Genomic DNA, 24,906 nt, shown 5'->3' with positions numbered 1-24,906 from the left:
TTTAGTCATTGATGACTAAATGCTTTTTCTGTCATTGTTTTACTATAGGAGAAACCAAATTTGCACAGTTGCATGTTTTCTGTTGTTGTATGTATGTGATGTAAGACAGTTTAGTCTATATCAAGATTCCCTCCATAGCATCGGAGACAACAATTTAAACAACACTATATATACGAGGTGTGACAATAAAGTAATGAGACTGATGTGAAAAAGATGTTGCTTACCATTTTAGTCAAGTTTAGTGTTGTCTCCTTCAAAGCATTTCCCTTCTGATTGCACACACTTTTTCCAGTGCTTCTGCCATTGATGGTAACATTTCTGGAACTCATCTTCTGTAATATACTCCAAGACCCTCGTCACAGCTTTACGGGCATCTTCTGGTGTTTGAAAATAGTGTCCCTTGATCGCCATTTCGACTCTTGAAAATAAAAAAAAAGGTCGCACGGAGCGATATCTGGTGAATAAGGTGGCTGCGGTAGTACTGAAATTTGTTTTGAGGTTAAAAATTGCTGTATTGACAGAGCAGTATGGGATGGCGCATTATCGTGATGCAGAATCCAATTATCAGCAATGTTGGCAAGGACACGCAGAACTCCTTTATGAAGTCTTTCTAAAATTTCTTTGTGGTAATATTGGTTAATTTTTTGTCCAGGAGGCACCCGCTCTTTACGAACAATTCCCTTGGAATCAAAGAAGCACACAAGCATGCATTTCACTTTTGACATGCAAGCTTTTTTTTGTCTGGGTGATCACTTTGAACACCATTGCGAACTTTGATATTTTGTCTCTGGATCGTACTGAAAAAACCAACTTTCATCACCAGTGATAACACGGCTCAACAATTCTGGATTGATTTCCGTTTGTCACATTTTTCCGTGTTTCTCGCTGTTGTGTTGCGAGATTTTTGGGGACCATTTTTGCACAAATCTTTCTCATACCAAGATCTTCAGTTATTATTAGACGAACCGTTTCTTAATTGATGTTCGGTTCTTCTGCAAGCATTTTCACGGATAATCTTCGATCAGATTGTACGAGTTCATGCACCCAGGCCAAGTTGACATCTGTCTGTGAGGTTGATGGTCATCCATTGCGGTCTTCATCTTCATTCGTTCTGCCTTCACTAAACATTTTATGCCAACTAAAAACTTGACCTCTTGGCATAACCTCCTCTCCAAAAGCCTTCTGAAGCTTACCGTAAGTAGTTGTTGCATTTTCACCCAATTTAACCCAAAAAAGAAATGGCATACCATTGTGCAATATTATGCGGTTCCATTTCCGTGATGAGAGACATAAACACATATTAACTTATTACAGCACAACTCATGGCTGAGTTGTTGCATTGATGTGCCGCTTGGACTAGAAGCAGCTTATAGACCAAGATCAAAGATATTGTGCCTATGCAAGCCTGCAGGGTTGCCACATCTTGCAAAGAAAATCAGTCTCATTACTTTAGGGTGTCCCACCTCATACATAGAAAAACTAAGAACTTTCGCCCCCCCCCCCCCCTCCCCCCCTCAAGAAGACTCCATCTGTTACCATTGAGTGAGGCGTCTCAGTGTTCAGACACTGGATTCACACTCAAGAGATGCTGGGTTGAAATCCCCGTCCAACCATAAATACCTTAGAGCAAATGCCAGCATAGTTCCTCTGAAAAGGAATCAGATCTTGTGCTCAGTTTATAATGACATCATCAACAAGAAATTAAGAAGGTAATCCGCATTCTTACAATTATTATTAGACTTGGAAGAAAGTGATTACTCCATTGTTCAGGGAATGTATTTAGAAGAGTGTAGGCAAAATAAGTGACTAAAAACAGCATTCATTTATTTATGTGCTTCAGAATACAGTAATAAATTTTACATAAATACAGAACATTTTCTAGTCTTCATTTTTTTTTTAATTACCTTGCATGTGCCCCAAGGTGCTAACAGTCTTAAAAAGTAGGAGCAAGGTAAAGGCTCCTGCCTTACCTCCAACTGGAGAATGAACTGCCACTGAAAAAAAGATAAATTTGTAAGTGAGAAACTATCAAACAATTTTTTTGGATTAAAGCAGAATAAACATAATTTTTACAACCCATTACTAACTAAAACAAGTTCTAAGTCTTGACACTTCTTTCTAGTTCATTCACATCATTAAAATGTCAGCCCTCATTACAGCAACTATTAAGCAATGATATGGCTTTTGTTAAGATTATACAATCTAATTAGTATATTTTCTTATAGATATCAGGCAATCACGCCAGTTTGACTAACTGCAAGAACAGTTCCTATTCTACAACAAATTCAATGAAATAATCATATGGCATTGTTGGCTCCGCATTCAGGGGAGTTCGGCCACTTTATTGCAAGTCCTCTTTAGATGACGCGACGTCGGTGACTTGTGAGTCAATTATGATGAAAATAATGATGAAGGACACACAACACCCAGTCCCCTGCCGGGAATCGTACCCGTGCCCCCTGTGTGGTAGGCGGTAACGCTACGGAGGCGGACTATTTTTACAATGCATATCAAGTAGTAGGCCCTAGTAACAAACTGTTGCACTGCATAATTATATACTAATACCCACAGTCCAGATTAAACAAATGGTAATTGATTGAATTATGTTTTACTATGCTATGTCACTGCATATATGTTTCTGAGAGGAAGTCCCTGATACAAGAAAAATAATTACTACTTGCACAAAATTACAGCCAAACCTACAAAACCAGAGTAATACTGATGTAGAGCAGGGTTCAAACAGAGATTGACATAGACTTCTACAAAAAATAGTTTCCACAGACAAAAGGACTACTAGGTACCACTTAATGCCATACAAGATAACTATTCCGCTTCTTCACCTGCACTTGACAGACCAAAGCTGTACAATGTTGACAAATTGATGCTTAGGTGGCCATGACCTGTAATTTTACAGAATCTCATATTCAAAATGTACATGGCTTCATTGTAATGTTGCTTTAGAAATCTGCACAATCATGTTGCTCTAGTCGTCCACAAAAGAATTGAAATCAGTAGATAAATGGCACCAAAAGAGACCCATATTGTAGGTGACTACCACTACCACATAATACCATTTAGTAATAAAATATTTTGAAATTTCCTGTATAATCAATGACTCTGATCGTCATCACCATTATTATTATCATCATCATCTACATATTACCCATAAAATAATTATTACAGGGCTGACATCTTATTTAAAAAAAATTAGAAGCAATCTAACTTTTGAGCTATAAAAAATAGTTCATTTATTATGAAATAAGCAGGCTGAATTGGAAAGGTGTCAAACGTGAAGCCAAATTGGAAAGCAGTTTTAACTAGAAATGCAACTACTGTGTGAAATCTTGAAAAACAAATAAGGGGCTGATAGGATGGAGTGGCAGAGAGAGGATGTAGCCTGTACAAGAAAATAAAAGATTTAAGAAACTAGGCAAGAATGTAAAGAAACTATCATAAATTATACTCTGATTGGAAACTTTGTTGCAAAAATATCGACAGAGGTATTAGTGTCTGCAGTATGATGAGTTGGCCCACATGGAAACAGTGTAAGATCTGAGCAGGGAAGTATGCACTTCCATTTTGAAACTTCAGGGCTGTTGCTTATAAAATTTATATTCACATTTCCAGCTACAATTATGTGAATTGATCCCCATCAAACTAAACCAGGGCTTGTAACTCTGAAGATGGGAACTGTCTATTAAACACATGCTCAAGTTCTGACCTGCACATGACCATTCCTAACTTATCAGTTTATAGGAATTCTGCCTCCCAGTTTTACTTTTACTCCCTTTTACCCCTCCACCATTGTCTTTTTTTTCCTTTAACAACCTTCTATACAATTTGTTTTGATATGCAACATGTAGTTTCTTCCTAGTTCAAATATAAGACTGGACCATGTATTAACTACGAGGCATTGCTACTGATGACTGGAAGTTAAGGTTATAATATGCTGATGATATCTTCTTTGCTAATCTATTTGAGTGCTCATTTTTCTGCAACTGAGATTCAATATTTATGCCTACAATATTCTGTTTGTTCCACAATCCGTGAAATTACCGCCTACTTTAGAATTGACACTATGATCCTTTTTTATGGTTTAAAAATTGACTCCATATTTTTGCATTTGAGCTAGAAAAAAAAATGATTTGTTAGTTAAGAACTGAGTATTGCCAGAAACAGCATATATCTACAAGGCAACTGCTAACACACATTGATGACAATATTCTAATGGAACAACATGGTGGTGACGTTCTCTTTATTAGTACATTTCTGTGTTTATTCCACTTTAACTAATTGTCAATATTCATTACAGAAATTTTATGTTTGTTACACAGTCTGTGAGATTATCATCTACATTTTATTAGATGGTTAAAATTTTTAAAAAATATTAAGTGTCATGTAATATTTTATGTAATGTAATATCTTGTATAGACACCTTTTATTAACCTGACACGTTCCACATCATTACGAAGTGCCGTATTCATGATCTACGGAACAAGTACTAATCTATTCTAATCTAATCTAGACTATTTTATTACTAGCTCGGGAATTTGAATTTTCACAACTCAACAACATTACTTCTGGAATGCTCCTATTAATTTATGCTTTGGAGCAACTTTCTGTTCTCTCCAACACTTGATCTGTCTTTCTAACAGAAGCAATAAATAAGCAAATTCATGTCATTACCTGCTACTGTAGCTTTCTCTCAATGCTTCTCAATTCCCAGATAAACTGAAACCATTCCTAATTTACATCCGTATAATTACAATTATCCTGTATGCGAATTTAGACTCTCTCTGTGAATCTTGATGATGAAGTCTTCTCAGGTTATCAGCCGAGGAAGGCAACATTACGCGGCAACATTTCAACAAGTTTCCTACTAGTCATCTTCAAGCAAAGTCTTCACCTGAACATGACAAGTAGAAAACTTGTTGAAACGTTGCCGCAGAATGTCACCCTGAGTTGGCTGATAATCCGCGAAGACCTCATCATACAACTATCCTATTCATGAAATCCTTATAAGACCCACCATTGCTGGGAAACAAAGACATCATTTACCTGGTATACACTGTTTGTAACCTACTAATGAGTGATGGAGCTTTAACCTATATGGAGAATAATAATATTTCCATTTCAACACACATTGTATGTCTATAGACCGAAGCTTGGCTATGATGACCATCAGTTAGTTAAAAATATAATCTAGAACAACATGCTGATATAGTACCATTCAACTTATTGCATGAAAGTGGCAGCTAAGATCATGAATGATAAACCCGTGGAATTTTGGAAGCTATATATGAGTAAGAAATTAACTACTTAACAATAACTTGTTACAACATGGGGACAAACTTGCCATCAGAATCTCATTTCTAAAATTACATATTTAAAAAAAATATAAAAATAAAAAAGGGAGAGAGAGAGAGAGAGAGAGAACTATGAATGTAACGATTCATAAAGACAGAAAAAATTCCTCTCATTTGGTACAACAAACATGGTACAACAAACCAATTTCTTCTATGCTTCATGTTTGTAAGAAGAGTTTCATTGTGTCTTGTTTCAGTGACTGGTAAACATATGCAGCATATCCTACTGTTCTGACTCAAATATGTACATTAGTAAGACTGTGTGAATAGAAGAAACCAATCAATATTGTCTTGGGCGAAGAAAGACCTGTTTAACTGCTCACAAGCTCTCATAAGCACAACCCACTGCTCTGCTGGTTTATGAGTAAGCATGAATTGGAGAAAAGAGAACCAACTGTATGAATATCAAGATCTCAGATGGAAAACCAGTTCTAAGTGAAGAAGGGAAAGCAGAAAGGTGGGAGGAGCATGCAGAGGGTCTATAGAAGGGCAATGTACTTGAGGGCAATATTATGGAAAGCGGAAAGAGAATGCTGGTGAAGATGAAATGGGAGATATGATGCTGTGTCAAGTTAATTCAGTGAACCGCGACGCTTGCAAAACTAGAGCATCATGTGAAACCTCAGCCGCCTCACACGCACATAGTACACGAGTATATCACAGATATATATTGTAGTAACTGGAGATATATATATATATATATATATATATAAAAGAAAGATGATGAGACTTACCAAACAAAAGCGCTGGCAGGTCGATAGACACACAAACAAACACAAATATACACACAAAATTCAAGCTTTCGCAACAAACTGTTGCCTCATCAGGAAAGAGGGAAGGATAGGGAAAGACGAAAGGATGTGGGTTTTAAGGGAGAGGGTAAGGAGTCATTCCAATTCCGGGAGCGGAAAGACTTACCTTAGGGGGAAAAAGGGACAGGTATACACTCGCGCGCACACACACACACATATCCATCCACACATACAGACACAAGCTTGTGTCTGTATGTGTGGATGGATATGTGTGTGTGTGCGAGTGTATACCTGTCCTTTTTTCCCCCTAAGGTAAGTCTTTCCGCTCCCGGAATTGGAATGACTCCTTACCCTCTCCCTTAAAACCCACATCCTTTCGTCTTTCCCTCTCCTTCCCTCTTTCCTGATGAGGCAACAGTTTGTTGCGAAAGCTTGAATTTTGTGTGTATATTTGTGTTTGTTTGTGTGTCTATCGACCTGCCAGCGCTTTTGTTTGGTAAGTCTCATCATCTTTCTTTTTAGATATATTTTTTCCACGTGGAATGTTTCCCTCTGTTATATATATATATATATATATATATATATATATATATATATATATATATATATAGAGAGAGAGAGAGAGAGAGAGAGAGAGAGAAACATTCCACGTGGGAAAAATGGTCTTGGTCTTTAAATATGTCTGCTTGTGTCTGTATATGTGTGGATGGATATGTGTGTGTATGCGAGTGTATACCCGTCCTTTTTTCCCCCTAAGGTAAGTCTTTCCGCTCCCTTAAAACCCACATCCTTTCGTCTTTCCCTCTCCTTCCCTCTTTCCTGATGAGGCAACAGTTTGTAGCGAAAGCTTGAATTTTGTGTGTATGTTTGTGTGTCTATCGACGTGCCAGCGCTTTTGTTTGGTAAGTCACATCATCTTTGTATATATATATATATATATATATATATATATAGTTGGGTTCAAATTAATGATATATATATATATATATATTGGTTGCTTCGTCAGGAAAGAGGGGAGAAAAGGGAAAGATGAAAGGATGTGGGTTTTAAGGGAGAGGATAAGGAGTCATTCCAATCCCGGGAGTGGAAAGACTTACCTTAGGGGGAAAAAAGGACGGGTATACACTCGCGCACACACACACACACACACATATCCATCAACACATATAAAACCTGTCCCATACACCCTCCCACCACCACCTACTCCAGTCCTGTAACCCGGAAGGTGTACACGATCAAAGGCAGAGCCACGTGTGAAAGCACCCACGTGATTTACCAACTGACCTGCCTACACTGTGATGCATTCTATGTGGGAATGACCAGCAACAAACTGTCCATTTGCATGAATGGACACAGGCAGACAGTGTTTGTTGGTAATGAGGATCACCCTGTGGCTAAACATGCCTCTTGGTGCACGGCCAGCACATCTTGGCACAGTGTTACACCGTCCGGGTTATCTGGATACTTCCCAATAACACCAACCTATCCGAACTCTGGAGATGGGAACTTGCTCTTCAATATATCCTCTCTTCCCGTTACCCACCAGGCCTCACTCAATCTCCGTTAATTTCAAGTTGCCACCACTCATACCTCACCTGTCATTCAACAACATCTTTGCCTCTGCACTTCGGCCTTGACTGACATCTCTGCCCAAACTCTTCGTCTTTGAATACGTCTGCTTGTGTCCGTATATGTGTGTGTGTGTGTGTGTGTGTGTGTGTGTGTGTGTGTGTGTGTGTGTGTGCGCGCGCGCGCGTATACCCATCCTTTTTTCCCCCCTAAGGTAAGTCTTTCCACTCCCGGGATTGGAATGACTCCTTACCCTCTGCCTTAAAACCCACATCCTTTCGTCTTTCCCTTTCCTCCCCTCTTTCCTGACGAAGCAACCGTTTGTTGCGAAAGCTTGAATTTTGTGTGTTTGTTTGTGTGTCTATCGACCTGCCAGCGCTTTCGTTTGGTAAGTCACATCATCTTTGTTTTTAGATATATTTTTCCCACGTGGAATGTTTCCCTCTATTATATTCATATCGTTAATTTGAACCCAACAATGACGTTTGTTATTGTCACTGTTGAATTTCGAAATCTTTTCTATCGTCTTATTTTCTCTTTCTGTTTTTGCCAGTAGTTTCACTTTGTATTCAGCTTCTCCTTTTTACCGTAATCTACTACACAATTCTATCCCGCCTATATATACTCAATAATACGTAACCCACTTCCAAACCATAACCAAAAAAATTTTTTTCCGCTTTCAACACTACCGCTGCTATAAAATCCACCGTTTCTAGCTCACAAACAGCTCCTTTCACCTATTAAACAACCATTTCGGCTAGTTCTAATAACTTTCGCTTTATTTCCATTTCCGTTTTTCCCACATCACTGATAATTTTTAGCCGCTTCCCACAGGTTTTAACGTCATTATTTCTTAGTCAGACAATTGTTAGCCTCATTTTCATAATCTGCCAGCACAAAACCACTCCTTTTAATACATTTACACGCAGTTTTTTCGAAGTTTTCCCGAATTTCTCCGTCCTTTAACGTGTTTTGGCGGCAACACAACCACCTAACCTTTGTGCACATCGTTGTCTACCAACCAAGTCCAACATAGCCCAGCTGTAACCAACACCTTTTCGCCTTTTTTCACACCAGATCTCCAGTTACTTTCCAGTTCATTTTTATTTTCATTTTCATTTCAGCCTCATGTTACACTTTCCACCCTCTAATACTATGTCACCCTCACAACACCCCCACAACGACCCCATTAAGTTTTATTTACATTCCCTCCGCAAACATGCCTTCGCCCTAGCCAGATTACGCTCCCATATTCTATTTTCTCAGGCTTGTCTGACATTTGGCATTACCCCAAAAGGCCTCACACTTAAAGTTCCCATCTCTGGCTGCAACCCTTCTTTCCATCAGTCCCTATACCAGTTCCAAACTGAAAAATCCATTGCCCTCACTCACCTAATCCTTCACCTACACATCAACTCAGCCAATGAACACACCCGTCAACTCCTATCCTTAATAAAAGTCCTCAATCTTTCTTCTCCCACATCCACACCGGTTGTTCAGAGCATCCTCCTACAGGCCAACAGCAAATTAGAACAGCATGCCACCCTCCACCTCAAAAAACTATCCAATCTCCTGGTTTCCCACCTCCAGAAAGGCAACTCACTCACCCTTCACAACCTTTCCAGCAAACCTCAACCTCCTCTCATTGCACACAAACCCAGTCTCTCCCATCTACTCAATCTCCCACTTCCAGCTCCACTCCCTCCAAAACCTCAAAATTCCAATCAACACAATCTGGAACCACAACACCCTAATTCAGTAGTTAACCTTTCCTCCAAACCTCTCTCCCAATCTGAAACCTCTGTCCTATCCAAAGGCCTCCCTTCAACCCCACTCCCAGATTCAACCAAACAGCCCTCGTCAAAGATTTACTGTCCTACACTCGTACTCTCTGCTGGAAATATCACTTTGCCACGAAGAAAAATGATCCTAATCCTACTCCTAATGATCCAACTCCCCAAGACACTATCCAAATTGAACCCTGCCTGGAACAGTTCCGTCCTCCGTCACAGCGGGACCCACCTCCTCTTCCTCAAAATCACCCTCTCCAAACCTTCCAGGAATTTCTGACTTCCAGCCTTGCATCTCAATCCTTCTTAAAAAACCTTAATCCTACTCCCAACATCACCACTGCTGAAGCCCAGGCTATCCGTGATCTGAGGGCTGACCGATCCATCGTCATTCTTCCGGCGGACAAGGGTTCCACGACCAAGGTACTTGATCGTCGGGAGTATGTGGCTGAGGGACTGCGTCAGCTTTCAGACAACACCACATACAAAGTTTGCCAAGGTAATCCCATTCCCGATGTCCAGGCGGAGCTTCAAGGAATCCTCAGAACCTTAGGCCCCCTGCAAAACCTTTCACCAGACTCCATCAACCTCCTGACCCCACCGACACCCCGCACCCCTACCTTCTACCTTCTTCCTAAAATTCACAAACCCAATCATCCCGGCCGCCCCATTGTAGCTGGTTACCAAGCCCCCACAGAACGTATCTCTGCCTACGTAGATCAACACCTTCAACCCATTACATGCAGTCTCTCATCCTTCATCAAAGACTCCAACCACTTTCTCGAACGCCTGGAATCCTTACCCAATCTGTTACCCCCGGAAACCATCCTTGTAACCATTGATGCCACTTCCTTATACACAAATATTCCGCACGTCCAGGGCCTCGCTGCGATGGAGCATTTCCTTTCACGCCGATCACCTGCCACCCTACCTAAAACCTCTTTCCTCATTACCTTAGCCAGCTTCATCCTGACCCACAACTTCTTCACTTTTGAAGGCCAGACATACCAACAATTAAAGGATACAGCCATGGGTACCAGGATGGCCCCCTCATACGCCAACCTATTCATGGGTCGCCTAGAGGAAGCCTTCTTGGTTACCCAGGCCTGCCAACCCAAAGTTTGGTACAGATTTATTGATGACATCTTCATGATCTGGACTCACAGTGAAGAACAACTCCAGAATTTCCTCTCCAACCTCAATTCCTTTGGTTCCATCAGATTCACCTGGTCCTACTCCAAATCCCACGCCACTTTCCTTGACGTTGACCTCCATCTGTCCAATGGCCAGCTTCACACGTCCGTCCACATCAAACCCACCAACAAGCAACAGTACCTCCATTATGACAGCTGCCACCCATTCCACATCAAACGGTCCCTTCCCTACAGCCTAGGTCTTCGTGGCAAACGAATCTGCTCCAGTCCGGAATCCCTGAACCATTACACCAACAACCTGAAAACAGCTTTCGCATCCCGTAACTACCCTCCCGACCTGGTACAGAAGCAAATAACCAGAGCCACTTCCTCATCCCCTCAAACCCAGAACCTCCCACAGAAGAACCACGAAAGTGCCCCACTTGTGACAGGATACTTTCCGGGACTGGACCAGACTCTGAATGTTGCTCTCCAGCAGGGATACGACTTCCTCAAATCCTGCCCTGAAATGAGATCCATCCTTCATGAAATCCTCCCCACTCCATCAAGAGTGTCTTTCCGCCGTCCACCTAACCTTCGTAACCTGTTAGTTCATCCCTATGAAATCCCCCAACCACCTTCCCTACCCTCTGGCTCCTACCCTTGTACCCGCCCCCGGTGTAAAACCTGTCCCATGCACCCTCCCACCACCACCTACTCCAGTCATGTAACCCGGAAGGTGTACACGATCAAAGGCAGAGCCACGTGTGAAAGCACCCACGTGATTTACCAACTGACCTGCCTACACTGTGATGCATTCTATGTGGGAATGACCAGCAACAAACTGTCCATTTGCAAGAATGGACACAGGCAGACAGTGTTTGTTGGTAATGAGGATCACCCTGGGGCTAAACATGCCTTGGTGCACGGCCAGCACATCTTGGCACAGTGTTACACCGTCCGGGTTATCTGGATACTTCCCACTAACACCAACCTATCCGAACTCCAGAGATGGGAACTTGCTCTTCAATATATCCTCTCTTCCCGTTACCGACCAGGCCTCAATCTCCGCTAATTTCAAGTTGCCGCCACTCATACCTCACCTGTCATTCAACAACATCTTTGCCTCTGCACTTCGGCCTCGACAGACATCTCTGCCCAAACTCTTCATCTTGGAATATGTCTGCTTGTGTCTGTATATGTGTTGATGGATATGTGTGTGTGTGCGCGCGCGAGTGTATACCCGTCCTTTTTTCCCCCTAAGGTAAGTCTTTCCACTCCCGGGATTGGAATGACTCCTTACCCTCTCCCTTAAAACCCACATCCTTTCATCTTTCCCTCTCCTTCCCTCTTTCCTGATGAGGCAACAGTTTGTTGCGAAAGCTTGAATTTTGTGTGTATGTTTGTGTTTGTTTGTGTGTCTATCGACCTGCCAGCGCTTTCGTTTGGTAAGTCACATCATCTTTGTTTTTATATATATATCTAAAAACAAAGATGAATTGACTTACCAAATGAAAGTGCTGGCAGGTTGACAGACACACAAACAAACACAAACATACACACAAAATTCAAGCTTTCGCAACAAACTGTTGCCTCATCAGGAAAGAGGGAAGGAGAGGGAAAGACGAAAGGATGTGGGTTTTAAGGGAGAGGGTAAGGAGTCATTCCAATCCCGGTAGCGGAAAGACTTACCTTAGGGGGAAAAAAGGACAGGTATACACTTGCACACACACACACACACACACACACACACACACACACACATATCCATCCACACATACACAGACACAAGCAGACATATTTAAAGACAAAGAGTTTGGGGAGGAATGTGGTGTCACCGCCAGACACCACACTTGCTAAGTGGTAGCCTTTAAATCGGCCGCGGTCCGTTAGTATACGTCGGACCCGCGTGTCACCACTATCAGTGATTGCAGACCGAGTGCCGCCACATGGCAGGTCTAGAGGGACTTCCTACCACTCGCCCCACTTGTACAACCAACTTTGCTAGCGATGGTTCACTGACAAAATACATTCTCATTTGCAGAGACGATAGTTTAGCATAGCCTTCAGCTACATCATTCGCTACGACCTAGCAAGGTGCCATTATCAGTTACTATTGATATTGATTCATGTACCGTCAAGACCGACGTTCTTCATTAACGGATTAAAGTTAAGTATTCCACCCGCTACATCCGTTTTTCTAAATTCTAATTTCCTTGTCCTGTTCCAGACCTCACGCCAGCCTGCGTGAGCTAAAATGCGTGCCTTTCGGCCTCCTCCTAGTAACACGGTGTTGGCTCTCCTGCCAACCAAAACAATGGTGACGAGGCAAAACTGTGTTCTTATCGATATTGCCATGATTTACTTGTGTAATGGCCTCACCACAATCTCTAGATGTACTGTCCGAATTTTATCGCTTGCAGAATCAGCAGATGCAGGCCTTACTGGATGTCCTTGGACAGCTCGGCCAGGGTCAACGGGCAATGCAAAACGATGCGGCAGCTGCCGCTCCACCGCTAACGCAGCCACAACACGCTGTTGCACCAACTTTCGACCTTTTGATGCTGCACTGGAAAGCTGGACGGAGTGGTCACGCCAATTTGGATTCCATCTCGCCGCCTACAGAATTCAAGGTAACGAGCAGCAGCCTTTTTGTTATCCTCAGTCGGGGTGACCACGTACTGTGTGATAGTCAAATTATTTCCCTAACGCAACGTAGCAACTCTGTCCTACGAAGAAATTTGGTCTGAATTAGATGCATATTTCAAAGAATCAGTCAATGTAGTTGCGAAAAGGTATACCTTCTTTCGTACAAAACGTACGGCAGGTCAGACTAATCGGGAGTGGGTTGCAACCTTGCAAGGCCTTACTAGGGAATGTGCTTTCGAGTGTCAATGTGGACTCCCTTATTCAGATACTATGGTACGTGATGCAATTGCACAGAACGTTTCTGATGTTCGTATAAGGGAACATATTTTGAAACTAGTCAATCCCTCCCTTCAACAAGTGATGGACATATTGGATTGGCAGGACACACTTGACTTTGATCAGGAATCATCTGAAACTTCACCAGCCATGTGTCAGGTTAACCGGCCCGCCGGGCGAGCTGCACGGAGCAGTAAACAGCCCTCGCGCCTGGCCGCGCCGCTGCCACCAGGCTCTCAGCCACGTGTGCCGCGCAGGCAAGCAAATGCAGTACTAAAATCATGCCTACGGTGTGCTACTAGACATTCGCGTGAGAATTGCCCGTCATGCAGGCTATTTGCTTTTTCTGGAATAAAAAAGGACATGTTCAGAGTGTTTGCCAGAAAAAGCTCAGATCGGAAACTCACAACCATTCCACGCCCTTTGCTTCGCGCCGGAATCGGAATCGAACAAAGGATACTCCGGCTCATGAAACTTCGCCCATGGAAATTCATGTAGTTCATTCCACTCCGCCCAGTGTCACTCTCTCTAACAGTGACTGTGTTCCTCCCACAAACAGTGTGCGTCGACATCGCTGGAAATCCAGTCAAGTCGCAAGCGATTTTGTACCAGAGTCAGTTCACGTTGCACGAGACAGTCGCTCTTGTCGTCAGCAGGACAATAAACTTTTTGTTGACTTGGACATTAACAGCAAAGTGTTACCATTCCAGCTCGATACCGGGGCTGCAGTTTCACTGCTCAATCACGACACGTACAAACAGCTGGGCACACCGCCGTTGCGTGCCGCAAATGTTAAGTTAACTAGCTATTCAGGTCAAAAGATCCCTGTTAGGACAGTGCAGCCTTCTTGCAGCATACAAAAGACAAACAAAACTTGTGTCATTTTAAGTCCTCCGTTCTTCTTCTGCAGTGAACTTGTTTGGTTTTGATTTATTTCAGTTGTTTAACTTGTCTATAGTAAATCAGGTCCTATCAGTGAACCAGACTGTGCCTTCAGACAGTGTTTCTTGTCTATGTGAAGAATTTGCAGACATTTTTGCACCGGGCCTTGGTTGAGCTACGAACTATAAAGCACATTTGGAACTGAAAGTAAACGTGCAACCGAAATTTTTCAGAGCGCGCAATGTTCCCCACGCATTGCGTGATGAGGTCGCAAAAACATTACACGATTTAGAATCACAAGGTGTAATTGAACGTGTGCAGGCTTCTCTCTGGGCATCACCCTTAGTAATTTTGCCAAAACCTTCCGGAAAATTGAGACTTTGTGTGGACTTCAAGGCAACAGTGCATCCACAACTAGCGATTGCAACTTTTCCTTTACCCCGCCCAGAAGATCTTTTTAACAAACTGTACCCGGGTACATATTTTTCGAAGTTGGACCTAGCAGATGCGTACTTGCAACTACCGGTGGACGAAGACTCCCAGCGCGTTTTGGTGGTTAACACGCATCTTGGTTTGTATCGATTCAAACGACTGCCATTCGGGTGTGCATCCGCCCCTGCATTGTTTCAGCAATATCTACAAACTGTTTGTGCGTCGGTCCCTACTGCAGCAAACTATCTGGACGATATTGTGATCCCCGAAAAGACGGAAGAAGAACATTTAGCCAATCTCAGAACATTATTTCAGGTCTTGCGACAAAATGGTCTTCGCTTGCGGAAGGACAAATGTGTGTTTTGCTCGTGACTTGCCCTACCTGGGACATGTACTCAATGCCCAAGGCATACATCCCAGTCCCGAGCACCTCCGTGCCATACAAGCCTTGCCTTCGCCGCAGAATTTGAAGCAGCTACAGAGTGTGCTGGGAAAAATCAACTATTATCATAAATATGTGCCGCATGCCTCTTCCATTTCAGCTCCACTTCATCGCTTACGCCGTAAAGGTATTCCGTTCGTCTGGATGACAGAATGCGAACGCGCATTTCGCCAGTTGAAATCGGCGTTGCTTTCCAATACTTGCCTTACGCCATTCGATCCCAAGAAGCCCCTTTTGTTGATGGTGGATGCATTGGATTTCGGGATCGGTGCTGTGCTTGCGAACAAAGATGGATCGCACGATCGCCCTATTGCCTTTGCGTCCAAATTGCTCTCGTCTGTGCAAAGAAATTATTCCCAGATCGAGAAAGAAGCATTGGCTCTCGTATTTGGTGTTACAAAGTTTCATGATTTCTTGTATGGTCGTCACTTTATCATCATCACAGACCACAAACCTTTGACATTGCTTTTTCATCCGAACAAGCCTGTACCTCCACGTACAGCACAGAAATTCATTCCCTGGTCTATTTTCCTCTCGCAGTACCGCTACGATATCTTGTATCGGCCCACTGCAAAGCACGGAAACGCCGATGCCTTGTCCCGTTTGCCTGTTGCTGAGGACAGAGCATTCGATTCCTCCGAACTTGCTTGCATGTTCATTGATGCGGAAACTGATGACGTGGTCAAATAGTTTCCGATTGATTTTCGTCGTGTAGCTACAGCCACAGCTGCCGACCCTGTCCTTGCTACCGTTCTGCGTTTTGTTACTACGCAATGGCCCTTGTCAAAGTCATGGATCGGGGATCCGTTGGTTCGCCGATTTTTTGCTCACCAGGAGTGACTTTTTGTTCGACGTGGTGTTTTGCTGTTGCGTTCTGATAATGATCAGTCCAGGGTCGTGGTCCCACGTTCATTACAGTCCTTTGTCTTACAGCTTCTCCACCAAGGACATTGGGGTATAGTGAGAACGAAACAACTTGCTCATCAGCACTGTACTTGGTTCGGAATCGATGCCGTAATTACGAATATGTGCTCTTCTTGCATGGTGTGTGCCGAACAACAATCAGCCCCAGTGCGGAAATTCTTTGCATGGCAACGCTTACACATCGATTTTGCTGGTCCATTCTGGAATGCTCGATGGTTGGTTGTGGTTGATTCATTCAGTAATTTTCCTTTTGTTGTCCGGATGTCTTCCACAACGTCATCTGCCACCATCCAAGCGTTATCTGCTATCTTTTGCACTGAAGGTCTTCCACAGACTATTGTTTCCGACAATGGCCCAAAATTCATGTCCGCAGAATTTCAGTCATTCTGCAAGGCCAATGGTATTCAACATCTGACGTCCGCGCCATTTTCGCCACAGTCAAATGGTGCCGCTGAACGATTGGTCAGGGCTTTGCTCTTTTTGTCCTCTTATCGCTCTCAGCCCCGAGATGGTCGCTCGCCGGCTGAGTTGCTCCACGGTCGGCATCATCGAACCTTGATGTCTTTGCTACATCTGCCGCATCAGGTTCCTGTGCAGCGGCAGACACCTGCTTTTGCTCCAGGCGACGTTGTCTACTATCGTCACTACCGTGGTTCATGGCGTTGGCTTGAAGGGCGCATTCTTCGCTGCCTCGGCCGCGCTATGTATCTGGTTTTGGGGGCCTCTGGTGAGGTGCACCGGCATCTCAACCAGCTGTGCCTCTGTCGTCGCATGGGATCTGCCGCTCGCCGTCTGCTTTCAGCAATGGTGCCGTCCGGTCAGCGCCCTGGGCACCCATCTACTGGCTCGCCTCAGCCTCAGGTGTTACCAACGCTGCCTTCCATTTTGCCCCATGGCGACGCGCCACCGCCGCCTGTTCTCCCGCCGGTGACGCCCGAAGTGGACGCGTCGCTGCAACCGCCGGGCGCCTCCCTGGGTCACGCGCTGCCGATTGCTTCCCGTGACCGGATGTCCACCGACATGGAACTCTTGCCCGCTCCGGACCATATGTCGTCTTCGCCCGTCTGGTGTCCCGGCTCGATGGAGGTCGACCCTTCGGCCCCTCCTGTCTCTCTGCAGGCGCATACACCACATGTTGGCGTGCACCCTGGAGCAGGTTTTCAGGCGTTTCCTAGCTCCCCACGGTCCGAATGGCAGGGTGCGGGTGGCACAGCCTCGCCTGTTGTTAGGCTCCCCACCTCGTCGCATACGTCAACATGGGGTCCTCCCCACGGCGGGCGGAAATCTTATGCCACCACCGTACGCCGATTTGCGGGGGAGGAATGTGGTGTCACCGCCAGACACCACACTTGCTAGGTGGTAGCCTTTAAATCGGCCGCAGTCCGTTAGTATACGTCGGACCCGTGTCTCGCCACTATCAGTGATTGCAGACTGAGCGCCGCCACACTGAAGGTCTAGAGAGACTTCCTAGCACTCGCCCCACTTGTACAACCAACTTTGCTAGCGATGGTTCACTGACAAAATACATTCTCATTTACCGAGACGATAGTTTAGCATAGCCTTCAGCTACGTCATTTGCTACGACCTAGCAAAGCGCCATTATCAGTTACTATTGATATTGATTCATGTACCGTCAAGACCGACGTTCTTCATTAACGGATTAAAGTTAAGTATTCCACCCGCTACGTCCGTTTTTCTAAATTCTAATTTCCTTGTCCTGTTCCAGACCTCACGCCAGCCTGCATGAGCTAAAACGCGTGCCTTTCGGCCTCCTCCTAGTAACACAGTGTTGGCTCTCCTGCCAACCAAAACAGATTTAAGTGTCAGGAAGTGTTTTCTGAAAGTATTTGGATGGAGTGTAGCCATGTATGGATGTGAAACATGGACAATAAATAGTTTGGACAAGAAAAGAATAGAAGCTTTTGAAATGAAGTGCTACAGAAGAATGCTGAAGATTAGATGGGTAGATCACGTAACTAATGAGGAAGTACTGAATAGAATTGGGGAGATGAGGAATTTACGGCATGAATTGACAAGAAGAAGGGATTGGTTGGTAGGACATGTTCTGAGGTATCATGGGATCACCAATTTAATACTGGGTGGCAGTGTGGCAGGTAAAAATCATAGAGGGAGACCAAGAGATGAACACAATAAGCAGATTCAGAAGGATGTAGGATGTAGTAGTTACTGGGAGATGATGAAGCTTGTGCAGGATAGAGTAACATGGAGAGCTGCATGAAACCGGTCTCTGGACTGAATACCAATACCACCACCACCGCAACAACAAGAACAATAAAACACGAAGACAGAGAGGAGTTATAAAATTGACATAAGAGAAGACAGCTAAAAACAGGGGGCATGGAAAATGGGCTAAAAAAGGCACCATACTGAAACGGAGGTCCAAAACTACAAATTAAATGGCCTTTGCCATATTGCTTTGGCAGATAAAAAGTAAAACTTGGTTGACAGCCCGAGCATCATTTGCTAAAACCACTGATAACTCAGATAGCAAACCCAAATGGGAACCTAAAAGGTTAAAAAAATGGACATTCCATCAGGAAGTGGTGGACAGTTAAAAGTTGATTGCAATGTGTACAAAGTGGAGGGGTAGCGCCACTTGTCAAATGACAATAGCTAAAAAGGCAGTGCCCAATACACAGCGTAGTTAAACTGATCTCCTCCCAGCGGGTGGGTTGAGAGGGGGAAGCCGGAGCTTATTCCCATGAAGGGAGGACCACTGGCAATGCTAAAGGGACACCACCTCCTGACAGATGGAACCACAGAGATCATCGGAGGGAATACAGGAACTAGCGGGCTGAGGTACGAGGACTGCAGCCTTGGCAGCAGTGTCAGCAGCCTCATTCCCTGGTGGGACAACATGACCAGGATCCCACATAAACATCAAAGTGGCTCCACCAAGAGTGAGCAAGTGACAGTTTTCCTGGACCCGCGGCACTAAGGGATGAGCAGTGTACAGTGCACAGAGACTTTAAAGGACACAGAGTCTGAGCAAGTGCCGAAAGCGGACTCCAGGGGGTAACAGGGAAGAAGGGTGTGCCCATTACTGGCGAACAAAGGAATCATCGAAGGAGGTGGCATAGGATGGGTGGCCATTCATGGCAGACAAATAGCATGCATAACTGCTGAAGAGAAAGTCACGGCAGTAGGACAGTGGTAGTTTAGCAGTTCCAGCATAGAAACACTCAACCGGGCTAATGTAAAAGGTGCCAGTGGCCAAACGGATGCCACGATGGTGGATAGTGTTGAGACGACTTAAGGGGGATGGACGTGCAGACGCAAAAACAACGCACCCAAGGTCGAGTTCTGAATGAAGAATGGACCGGTACAAATGGAGGACTGTGGTTCGATCGGCACCCCTGGAAGTAGCATTGAGGACACGTGGGACATTGAGGAACCCCGTACAGAGGGCTACCAGGTAAGACACATAAGAGGACAAAGAGTGTTTCCTACTGAACATGATCCACAGGAATTTTGTAGTTTCAATGAACAGGAGGACAACTGGCTCAAGATGTAAAGATGGTGGGAGAAACCAATTGTGCCGCCAGAAATTCATACAGACAGTTTTGTCAGCGGAAAAACGAAAGCTATTCTCAATGCTCCAGGAGTAAAGAGGATCAAGACATCTCTGAAGATGCTGCTCAGTGAGACAAGTCCATGGAGAACTGCAACACATGGCAAAACAGACAACAAAAAGGGAGCCGGAGATGCCAGGCAGTAGACAGGCCATTATAGGGTTAATGGCGAGCAAAGAGGATGACGCTCAGGACAGAACCCCGAGGCACACCGTTTTCCTGGATAAAGGTGTCCAACAAGGCAGAACCCACAAGCACATCGAAAATTCGGTCTTTTAAAAATTCCTGAAGGAAACAGGGCAGGTGGCCACAGAAGCCCCATGTGTAAAGAGTACAGAGGATACCAGTTCTCCAGCAGGCGTCATAGGCCTTCTCCAAATCGAAAAACACTGTCACAGTCTGGGATTTCTGTAGAAAACCATTCATTCATGAGATGGGCAGACAAAGTAATGAGATGGTCAACTTCTGAATGCCGTACTCAAAATCCACACTGTGCATTCGTTAGTAAATTGCGAGACTCAAGCCACCATACCAGCCAGGCATGAATCATACATTCCATCACTGTGCAAACGCAGTTGGCGAGAGAGATGGAGCAGCAGCTAGAAGGAAGGTTTTTGTCCTTACCGGACTTAGGTATGGATATGACAATGGCTTCAAGCCAAAGTCCGGGAAATGTGCCCTTTGCCCATATGCGGTTGTACGTGTTAAGCAGAAAGTGCTTGCCCACAAGAGAAAGGTGCTGCAACATCTGAATGTGGATAGTGTCTGGCTCTGGGATGCAGGATTGGAATGAACTGAGACCATGATCTAGTTCCCTCATAATAAATTTAGCACTCCCGATTCTCAGAAGAGAAGGGTGTCGCCTGAGCCGCCTCCACTCGTTTCCGATGGAAAAAGACAGGGTGATAGTGGTAAGAGCTTGAAGCTTCCGCAACACTGGTAGCCCAAGGTGTTGGAGATAGCAATAGGGTCCACGATGACATCATCATCTGCTACTGTCAGGCAGGAAATAGGCACATGGATCTTGGTCCCAGAGAGCCATTGGAAGTTGGTCCATACGACAGAGGAAGGGGTGGAACTGTTAAAAGAACTAGTGAATGAAAGCCAGCTAGCTTTTTTGCTATCCTGAAGAACTCAACAGCACTTTGCATGCATCTGTTTATAATTAATGCAGTCCGCCATTATAAGACGACAGTTAAAAACATGGAGAGCACATGTCTGTATGCGAATTGTGTCACAGCATGCCTCAGTCCAACAAAGGGATTGGGACATGGCGTGGTAAAGAGGAAGTGCAAGGAATGGAAGGTTCCGCAGCAGTAAGCATAACGTTTGTGAGATGTTCCACCTGGTCATCACAACTGGAGAAATCCACTCAAGATGATGGGCTAGCTGGTCAGTGCAGAAAGATAGGTCAAAATGGGAATAGGTGTGCGAGGAGTCAAAAAGGAAAGTGGGTGCTCCACTGTTAAGGCAGAAGAGGTTAAGTTGGTTAAGAAGACCAGCCAAGAGGGCACCTCTCTGACAGGTTCTGGGAGAACCCCAAAGTGGACAATGCACATTAAAGTCACTGAGTAGCAGAAATGAGGGAGGTAGCTGACCAATAAGCTGAAGAAAGTCTGCCGTGGTGACACAGAATGACGGATGGGTATAAATGGCACACAAGGAAAAGGTCAGATGTGGAAGAAAAAGGCGAACTGCAACAGCTTGAAGATGGGTAGTCAGGAAGATTGGTTGACTATGAATGTCATCCCATATGAGCAGCATGAAATGGAATGCTGAACTCAGGGGGAAGGTCAAAACGAACCGGGAAGAAATGTGAAAGCTCAAAGCAGTCGTGAGGGTGTAATTTTGTTTGCTGAAGGCCTGCGATGCTAAAAGCAGCCATAAATCCTCCCTGTGGGACCGAAGGCCATAAACGTTCCATAGGAGGAGAGTCATGATAAGGAAGAGATGTAGGGGTGTCACCTCGGCAGCTGCCGATTGACAGCCTGTGAAGAGTCACTGCCACAGGGCACAGACGCAGAAGGACCCTGCTCCATGGGGTCCATAGTAGCATCGGCTTGCTTGTGCTGTCAGTCTGTGAAATACAATGCCAAAAAACACTTAGTGGTGTGCACTGGCAACACAGAGGCTGACTGGGCTAAGGTATCAAGTGGCAGCACCGTCGAAGAGGATCTTTGAGTCGGCGAAGGAGACGTCTTTGAGCCTTTCCGGTTAGAGGAAGACTCTGGTGTTGTTTGGCTGGAAGGATGTAGGAATTCTTCACGGGAGAACTATTTCTGTCCTTTCCGGCCTACCAGTTGTGTAGCTGGTTGTTTCGCCCCTTGAGGCAAGAGTTTGATGGCTTGCTGCACAGCTGGATGGGGGGGGGGGGGTGATGCTACCTTGACACTGGGCAATTTCACAACCTCAGAGCTGAATCTGAGGTCGCATGTCTGCGTGGCCATGTGCTTCATGGAGCAAAGGGTAACAAGAACAGAACTATAAGTGCCTGACGGGAGAATGCAGCATTTGCGACTAGCCAATAACTTGTGAGCAACTGGGTAAGGCACTTTTTCCTTTACCTGGATCTCTTGGACAGGCCGCTCATCAAGATGCATGGGACAATCCTGAGAGGAGGCACCATGGCTGCGATTGCAGCGGGGAGGAGGAGGAGGACAATTGCCCTCGTGCGCATCCCTACCACAGGTTGCACATTTGGCTGGGTGTTGACAAGACGTTCTAGTGTGGTTGAAACAATAACACTGGTAGCAGTGCAGGACGGACTGTGATAATTTCATAGCCTGCTTTGATCTTGGACGGAAACACCGTCATCGAAGGTAAGAAAAAGAGTTCGGTTGGGCACTACGGAGGTATCTACCTTTTTCGTCACCTGATGGACAGCTATGACACCCTGATCAGAGAGATACAACTGGATTTCAGCCTCAGACTGTCGAGCTGCCTAGTATAAATAACACCACAGGAAGAGTTCAAAGTTCTATGGGCCTCGACATGAACAGGGTAGCCACGGAGAAGCGAGGCAGTAAGCAGTTGTTGTGCTTGAGAATCAGAAGTAGTCTCCAAAAGCAAAGTGTCGTTCTGTAAACGAGAGCAGGATCACAGGGCCGCAACTGCATCAACACCTTTCTGAATAATAAACGGATTTACCGTGGCAAATAACTGACCGTCTTCAGTACGTGAGACCACGGGGAACTGTGGTGCAACAGGAAGTGTCTTTGAATTGCTAGCCTCATTACGTTAATGTTTCATAGACGTTGATTGTGAAGATGATTGGCTCATTTTGAGAAAATCCTCCAAGATTGCCAGCGTCTCCGATGGCATGCTCCTTCCAACTGGGGACCCCCTACACAAGGGGGTGCACCCACATTAGGTGATTGTTCACACCTCCCAAACACCTGACAGAGGGATCAATTGGCAATTTGGGAAGGTTGCAGCTCAAGCAATCACCAAATTCGTTATAATGCTTGGTAATAAGTGGTAGCATATGTCTTCTTTATAAATTGTATATTATATTTAAAATGAAATCTGATATTAGCAGAACATTATCCTAAGAGATTCTAAAACCACCAAATTAATTATTGCCAAACTGCAGCAAAGGTCGGTCACTATTACATTAGCATTAGGCTCCTTACACACGAGCACTGTACATCTGTAACAATTACTGAGCTAACTAAAAATAATACAGTATCTGTATTGCCTTACCTAACACAGTTACCAGCATAGTTTGCAAGTAATATTCTCACAATAAGACAAAAATTAATTGCAACGGAATAGCAGAAACAACTTACCCAAAACTGGTACTGCTACTACTGGAAAATGCTGGTGGGTTATTTGGAGATGTCTGTGTCCCTCCAAATAATGATGGCTGTGGAGAACCAAATCCAGGATTTTGATTGGCCAAATTTCCAAATGTCAATGTATTCTGAGAAGCTAAGCTTTCAAAGGTATTCGACTGCTGCTGTCCTGTAGGTGATGCTCCGAAACCTGGAGAAAAATTGCAAAGAAACCAATTCTGACATTCTTGACTTGGCTAAGGGTATCATAAATATCCAGTGTGTTTTGCTCCTTTTTTTTTCAGCTATACAACACAACAAGTATCATACAAATAAAGACATACCAGTCTCTTAAATTTTATTCATTGAAATTAAAAACTGGTTATGACTACAAACTTAGAAATAACAAATACACTCATATTTTAAAGCGAATATCTCTCACCATGTCTCCACCTCAAAAAACGATTTGCCATCTGTCCAGAATAAGATCACAAAATTCGCTGCATTTAATAGAAAACCAGACTGAGGACAGAAAATCTCTTCTCTGTAGTAATCTACAGGGTGGCAGGATACTTCTAATTTGTTAACTGTAAGAAAACTTTATTGTAGAAATTTGACTACACTTAGAGCTGAGAAAAACAGCCAGAGTAAGATACAGATGGACTTTATAAAACATAAAATTTTCCTTATGTATCTTTGTTATGTCATCCAGATTACTTTAGACAATACATATAATATAATTGTGGTGATTTACAGAAAAAGATGAGTTCCTCTTTGTATCAGTAAAATACAGGATAGTTTTCCTAACATTCTAATACCACAATGCACCATCATTTTGCTTTCTATAATATTTAACAGTTTGAGATCACCAGTTTTTCCTTCACAAGCTAGATAGTCTCCAAATGTCTAGGAGCACATCAGTCCTGAAACCAATTACATGCAAAAACTTTGGCAGTCTCCGAATGTCATATGAAAACTGTTACTGACACGGTGATTGTGGTTGTCCTTTTGACATAAAATGTTAAATATCTGTAAACCTCTGAATATGTTGCATCACAAGCAGCAGGAACCTGTCCTAAGAATATGGTTTATTATAATAAACTGTAAAAATTATGTGTAGCACTATACACTCTAACAGTGCCCAGAGTAACTGCAATAAACAAGTAAATACTTATCCCACAGAACTGATTAAACACAATTGTTACAGCAAAGAATGAATTACATTCAACAGATAAAAGCTAACAGAGGAGGAAACAAAAACATAATTTCTGTAATCAGAGCAAAAAGGAGTAAAATAAACCACTACATAAGGCAATATGCTGAAT

At 44.0% G+C, this 24,906-nt stretch overlaps 1 protein-coding gene across 3 annotated transcripts in view; it reads right to left on the bottom strand.

The window, feature by feature from the left end:
- Positions 1-1,799: 1,799 nt before the first annotated feature.
- The window catches only part of LOC126236245 (nuclear pore complex protein Nup214-like), a 153,081-nt gene continuing 129,974 nt past the window's right edge, over positions 1,800-24,906 (bottom strand). For all 3 annotated transcript variants that reach the window (XM_049945388.1, XM_049945390.1, XM_049945389.1), the window contains 2 exons: positions 23,597-23,792; positions 1,800-1,994 (listed from right to left, as the gene is read on the bottom strand). In XM_049945388.1, coding sequence (XP_049801345.1) covers positions 1,967-1,994; positions 23,597-23,792 — 224 coding nt within the window. In that variant the 3' untranslated portion in view covers positions 1,800-1,966. The remainder of the gene's footprint in view (positions 1,995-23,596; positions 23,793-24,906) is intronic.

This window comes from Schistocerca nitens, chromosome 2, assembly GCF_023898315.1.
Source record: "Schistocerca nitens isolate TAMUIC-IGC-003100 chromosome 2, iqSchNite1.1, whole genome shotgun sequence".
Taxonomy (NCBI): Eukaryota; Metazoa; Arthropoda; class Insecta; order Orthoptera; family Acrididae; genus Schistocerca; species Schistocerca nitens.
This window is presented reverse-complemented; position numbering and strand designations above follow the sequence as displayed.